This window comes from Cibotium barometz, chromosome 29, assembly GCF_041138505.1.
Source record: "Cibotium barometz isolate CiBa-2024 chromosome 29, ASM4113850v1, whole genome shotgun sequence".
In the NCBI taxonomy this organism is placed as follows: Eukaryota; Viridiplantae; Streptophyta; class Polypodiopsida; order Cyatheales; family Cibotiaceae; genus Cibotium; species Cibotium barometz.
In genome coordinates this window covers 17,687,565-17,693,878 of record NC_141074.1, presented here as the reverse complement: position 1 = coordinate 17,693,878, position 6,314 = coordinate 17,687,565, and the positions used below count along the sequence as shown (strand labels likewise).

The following is a 6,314-nucleotide window of genomic DNA, read 5'->3' as shown; positions in this document are numbered from 1 at the left end:
AAACACATTTGATTGCGGTGTCATCATGGAAAACTTTGAGCAAGATAGTAGAGTACGTAGACATGACGCAAACATCATACCTGACAAATTAGATTATTGTGGAACCATTCAAGACATCATAAAGGTCAGGTCTAGATATTTTAGTATCGATATATTTGATGTCAAGTGGTTCAAAGTGATATGTAGTGGTGCTCATGCAGCTATGAAAATGCATCCCAAATGATTTCTTTACAATTGACTTCACAAAGCTTTGGAGAGATGAGAAAGATACCTTGTGCTCCCTCAACACTATGAGCAAGTATGTAGTAATCTTTAAATGAAGAAACTTACTTATGATAGATTAAAATGGGCTACTTACTCATTCTTTTGTGATTTTGCAGGTTATTTTTCAGCTTGATCCACCCTGATCGTATTGATCCAATATGGTGTATGTGATTCAAATCACCCCGTGATCCACTCGCATATTTCAACATGAAGAAATGAGGAGGAAGTGGATGACAATGTAGTGGATGATGAGGATCATGGAAACCATGAGAATATGGAGGATGGTAGATTAGAGAGAGCAAGTTGAAGACCAAGGCAATGTGGAGGAAGGTGTACAAAAAAGAGACAAAGATGAAATAAGGCTCGATAATAGTGATGATTTATATGTAGACCGTGAGATTGATGATGCCTTGGATCGACTTTTTATTGATCTGCTACTTGAGTTAGACATTGATCATGATACTCAAGTAGATTTGCTCTATAAGATGGGATTGATGAAACATATTAGATACATTTAGCATCAATTAATAATTGTATTGGCCCCCTTATTTTTAGATTTTGTAAGCTATTTATACAAGATGAAGTTGGTTGTGTGTTGCTTGTGTTGGTGAGAGAGAGAGAGAGAGAGAGAGAGAGAGAGAGGTCAAAGGAAGAGGATATGTGTGCCAGTCTTTTAATTTTTTCAATCTTAGACATTTCTTGATGTATTGACCATGCAAAAACTATAAAAAAGATAAAATGAAGGTCTAAACCCAAATTGCTAGTATCTAGCGTTTTTAGTAGAAACAAAATATCGCTAAATACTAGTGATGGTTTCATTGGTATACAATGATTTTACGAGAGCAAAAAATATTGGTAAATACCAATGCTTATTTTGTTGACCAATATCCAATGATCATCACTTAGCCAAAAATGTTGGTATTTTTCATTGGTAAGCCTCTATTCCCTTGTAGTGACGGTCATGTAGAGGCCTGGATAAGCTTTCATGAGAGGTGTAGTCCCACACATCCCATCTCCAATCCTAATCCACATGGAACACATAATATACTTAAAAGACAAGAAATAGAATTGGCATATCTCTCTAGTCCTCTTTTGACCAACTATGTAGACAACAAATGAAACTGGCCCATCTCTTTATTCCTCTTGTGGCTGACTCTGTAGATGCGAGTGTGAATGTCTTATGGCTCTCAAGAATGTCATGAGCCCACAAGTCATATGCATGCCTAATGTAAAGTCTATCAATAATTTCTTAGTCACATGGCTAGTTTGTTGCTACTTCTTGCACAAAGACCAACATGAATGATTGCTAGATACTACAATATGAATGAGAGAGAGAGAGAGAGAGAGAGAGAGAGAGAGAGAGAGAATTGCTTCATAATTGATAAGAGCTCAAGCTTAAAGATAAAAGATGAATATTTTTTACAAGTCTTCTTTCATAAGATACATGATCATAATACAGAAACCTTAATGTATTTATGTTCTTCCTTTATAACATAGAGCAAGGTTCAGTGAGTTTGATGAAAAAATACTATTATGTGTACATATGTAAGAAAGAAAGAAAAATAATGTTTACTTAGAGAGAGAGGTCCACTTATGGCTAACAGGAGCTCAAGTTCAAAGACAAACATGGTTATTTTTTAACTTGCTTCTTTTAAAAGATAGAGGGCATCATACATAAACCTCAATATATCTATATTATTCCTTTGTTACATAGAGCAAGGTCCAATGTGTGTGATCAAAGCCACTCAATACTACTGAGTACTATTTGTTCATTTGTAGAACAAAAAAGCAACATGGAGTTGTTTACTTGATGGGATTTTTCGCATTACTACTAAATTCAAGATTGGACTTACCATTGAGTCCTCCTCTGCTAAATCCATTCTTCATATAGTCACCAAAAATAGTTTCTTTATACATAGGACTTTCATCAGTCACAAACTTGTCTATAGGTTTAACCTTTCCGTCCTCATTTGGACTATAGAAACAGGCAATGGACATTCTTGGCTTCTTTGTGTTTGTTACAACTCGATGTTCCGCACTCTTAAAGTGTCCATTTGTTAGTATCTGTTAAAGAAAGCAAGTATGAGAGGAATTATTATATGATAACACTTGCCCTCATCTGATTATGATGCATGCAATAGAATAAGGCTACATGCTACCCTACCACCCTCGTGCTTGTATGATAACACTTATCCTCATTTGATTATCATGCATGCAATAGAATAAGGCTACATGCTACCCTACCACCCTCATGCTTATATGATAACACTTATCCTCATCTCATTGTGATACATGCAATAGAATAAGGCTACATGCCCTCATGTTTGTATGATTACACTTATCCTCATCTAAATATGATGCATGCAATAGAATTAAGGCTACATGCTACCCTACCACCCTCATACTTATAGTTCTGTATTAGGTGCCATTAATGCTTCATGAATGGTGTGTGTCAAAATGTACCTCAATTTGGTCTCCCAAGATGACAATAAATGAATTTGCTATAGGTTTCACATTGACCCATTTATCTCCTTTTCTAACTTGTAATCCTCCCACTTCATCTTGCATTATGATTGTGAGTGACCCAAAATCTGAATGGGGACTCAACCCGAATGTGAGCTCTGGCTTTGGACAAGTAGGATAATAATTAGACACCATGGTTTCACGAGATAAATGTTTATAGAAGACCTTGCCCTCCAATGCCAAACTTGCAAAAATTCCATCACAAAGGATGTGTGCGAGAACCCTCGCTTCTTCATGAAATTCTAACATTGGGCCTCTGTGATCATAAACAAATTTATCCTTAGTACATCAAGAGCACTCATAATGAGGTATGCATCTTGCCCAAGAATAATTAAGAAAATATTTTAAACTCATGTTTTAGTGTGATGCTTGGGAAATCTCTTGTATTAGGATAGAAAACAAAACAATGAAGCCATAAAAAATGGAAGAGATCAAACCGTTGTGGAACCTTAGAAGCTCTAAGGGTGGGAAGCTCACCTTAAAAAGTGAGGAAGCAAAGTGGGATCCATGCTAGGGGTAGGTTTGAAACCTAGTGTATCCTTCCACTCTCCAACGCTTTCGTGTGTAACAAATCCGGTGAAATACCGCAAGGGACAAGAGGGATCATTCAGGTTGAAACGCATTTTGTCGTCGGTTGGCAATGCAAAGAAGTCGGAAACAGCTTTCCAAAGTCGATATTGCAAGGTGGGCGAGACACCATGATTAATCACCTTTTATAATATCAAGAACTAAATCAGCTAGCAGATTAAGGTAAGCTGGTGCAGTGTTAATAATTGATCTCTTTGATTAGCAGCTGCTGCTTAGTGTTATTGGCAAATAATTAGTGGTGGTGTTACTGTTCGGTTACCTGAAAGATGCCCCACTCATCGCAGGCGAGCCCAATTTCTTTGATAATCTGGGCTTTGCCTTGTCCTTGGTAGTTTGCGAGGTTGATAGTTGGAACTTGAAGGGTGCAGTTCGGAGTCTTGGACAGACAAGGCCTCTCCTCTGGTGGGCGTATATACTTGGCAGGCACTTGCCCTGCAAGGCCCGAATCTACAAGCTCCTTGATGCTTCGAACTCGAGGTTGCAGCTCCATGCAGCCAACTCCACACACACACACACACACACACAGAACTAGCTGTAGCTGCCTAGAAGGAACCAATACTGTGCGTCGTGTGTGTGTGGAGAGTTCAGAGAGGTCTAGAGTGAGCGCGCTAAAAGGAAAGACTATCGCGCATTCTTGTGTGTGTGTGTGTGTGAGAGTGAGAGAGAGAGAGAGAGAGAGAGAGAGAGTTAGAGCTCTAATAGCTAACTAGAAGGAACCAATACTGTGCGTCTTGTGTGTGTGTGGGGAGAGAGAGAGAGAGCGCGCGCGCGCGCTAAAAGGAAAGACTGTCGTGCATTACTATGAGAGAGAGAGAGAGAGAAAGAGAGAGAGAGAGTAACTAACTACAAGGAACCAATGCTGTGCAACTTGTGTGTGGAGAGAGGGAGAGAGAGAGTTCTAGTAGCTAACTAGAAGGAACCAATACTGTGCATCTTGTGTGTGGAGAGAGAGACGCGTGTGTGTGTGTGTGAGAGAGAGAGAGAGAGAGACGCATTATTTTGTGTGTGTGTGTGTGTGAGAGAGAGAGAGAGAGAGAGAGAGAGAGAGAGAGTGTGTGTGTGTGTGTGAGCTTGAGAGAGAGAGAGAGAGAGAGCGCCTTTACATGTCTCAAACGGCTTCAATTTATAGTAGATACTCACCACACAATTTTACACATGTTGTATATGCTCCGTCCATACTAGGCGCTAATCTAGTACACAAAAACCAATTTCAATATTATTCGTTCATCATTATATCAACATGTGCAATTAAACATCATCAATAATACTTCATGTCCACAAAGTAGCAAAAGTGGTTGAAGACAAAAATATCTCACCCTCTTGAGTTTGTATCATGAGAACCAATTGTACAATATACTATATCGAAATAATAAAAAAAAACAATCCCAATGTTTGATTTTGATAAAAGAAGGTCACTTACATTTCCCATAATTTGAATTATGGGCCACAAATATGATATCACATGAGTGCGCACAAGACGTGTGGTACCTAATGTTTGTTAGAAATCTTTGTAATTATTGTGACTAGGTATACAAAGCTATATGTGCTAGACCTTTTTTTGGTACCACCTACACACTGGTGACACAAGGGACTCTCAAGAGTAAGGAACTTTAGGCTTAAATGCAGTGCATAACTCAACATAAGCTAGACCTATTCTTTTACTACCACCTACATATTGGTGACACGAGGGAATCTCAAGAGTAAGGAGCTTGAGACTTGAATAGAGTCCATAATTATATGATGAGATTAAAAATAGCGTCTCTATAATCTATACACCATCCCTTTCATTTGAGCATGGTTCCTTAACATTACAAAAATGGATACTAATGTGCTATCGTGAATTCTTAAAGTTGTATGATTTTTATGACAAGACATCCCAAAATAGTGGAGCCATATGAAGACAAATAGCATGGCTCTCTTAAAGAATGTCATTCACAAACTATCATTCCAAGCATATTGCAAAAAGAAACCAAATAGGCATTGTAAAGGATTGTTGAGAATTACAACACAAAGAACCAAAAACTTGATGGTGGGATTTCTCTTTCGTGTCACATATTATGTGTTTTGTGCTTATCTTTCCTATGCAAAGTGTCATGTCTCTTTTCTCTTATGCATTATAATTGTCTTTCACCATAAGCAGTTATATGTTTTTTCTTGCACCATTTCTTAAATGTGTTAAAAAGTGTGTGTTAACTTTTGAAATATGGGATAGATAGCTCCTATTTAACCATGTAACCTTTGTTGCAAACAAACATGATATTTATGTTTTTAAATGGAATACATTGTGTACTAAATGAAGCCAATAAACAAAAAAGAAGTTACATTAGAGTTCTATGAAGTATCCAAAAACAATAATATTAAGTTACAATACAACACAAACTATTAGTTGAGAGATTTATACCAATAACAAATCTAGAAATTTGCATAAAGTGCATTGTTCATCAACACTAGTCTTTTAAAGAAAAAGCCACCTTTGTGGCTTTTAAAGACTTTAAAAAAATCATTTCTCGATAAGTATATTATTTCAAAGAAATTTCGACTAAGTATACTCTCAACATAGGATATTAGTTTGAAAAAATATATCAAGTGCAAAAAAAAGTTTTAAACATATTTTTCCATGGTCATTATTTAGTTGTTTTTTATAAAAATATTCTAATTTAAAAAGTTTGTTTGAAAATATCTTAAATAAGTTTTTTAACATGCTACAAATGTGCAATATAAAAAATCTTCTTTAATGCATTTGCAAGACACTTTTTATACATGTCTCCTTGAAGATAAGGTTATTATAGTTTCTTAATGCTTTTTGTGTAAGAATAGATAATAGAGCGAAAGTTGGATAAACACAATACAAAGCACTGAATTGCAAAAAGAAGTGGAGAGTAAACAATACAAAGCATAATAGAGAGCGAAAGCTGGATCAACACAATACAAAGCACTCA

At 36.6% G+C, this 6,314-nt stretch overlaps 1 protein-coding gene across 2 annotated transcripts; it reads right to left on the bottom strand.

Moving 5' to 3' along the window:
• Nucleotides 1–1,949: 1,949 nt before the first annotated feature.
• Nucleotides 1,950–4,397, bottom strand: LOC147621923 (fe(II)/2-oxoglutarate-dependent dioxygenase 4-like). Of its 2 annotated transcripts, XM_086823648.1 has the most exons (4): nucleotides 3,635–4,396; nucleotides 3,265–3,497; nucleotides 2,728–3,043; nucleotides 1,950–2,328 (listed from the first exon to the last, which is right to left on the bottom strand). In XM_086823648.1, the coding sequence occupies exons 1-4, from the start codon at nucleotides 3,863–3,865 to the stop codon at nucleotides 2,068–2,070; spliced, it is 1,041 nt and encodes a 346-aa protein (XP_086679774.1). In that variant the 5' UTR covers nucleotides 3,866–4,396; the 3' UTR covers nucleotides 1,950–2,067. The 2 variants fall into 2 exon arrangements, with proteins under 2 accessions (XP_086679774.1, XP_086679775.1); XM_086823649.1 differs by lacking the exon at nucleotides 2,728–3,043 and having other exon boundaries at nucleotides 2,273–2,328; nucleotides 3,635–4,397.
• Between the last annotated feature and the right edge of the window lie 1,917 nt (nucleotides 4,398–6,314).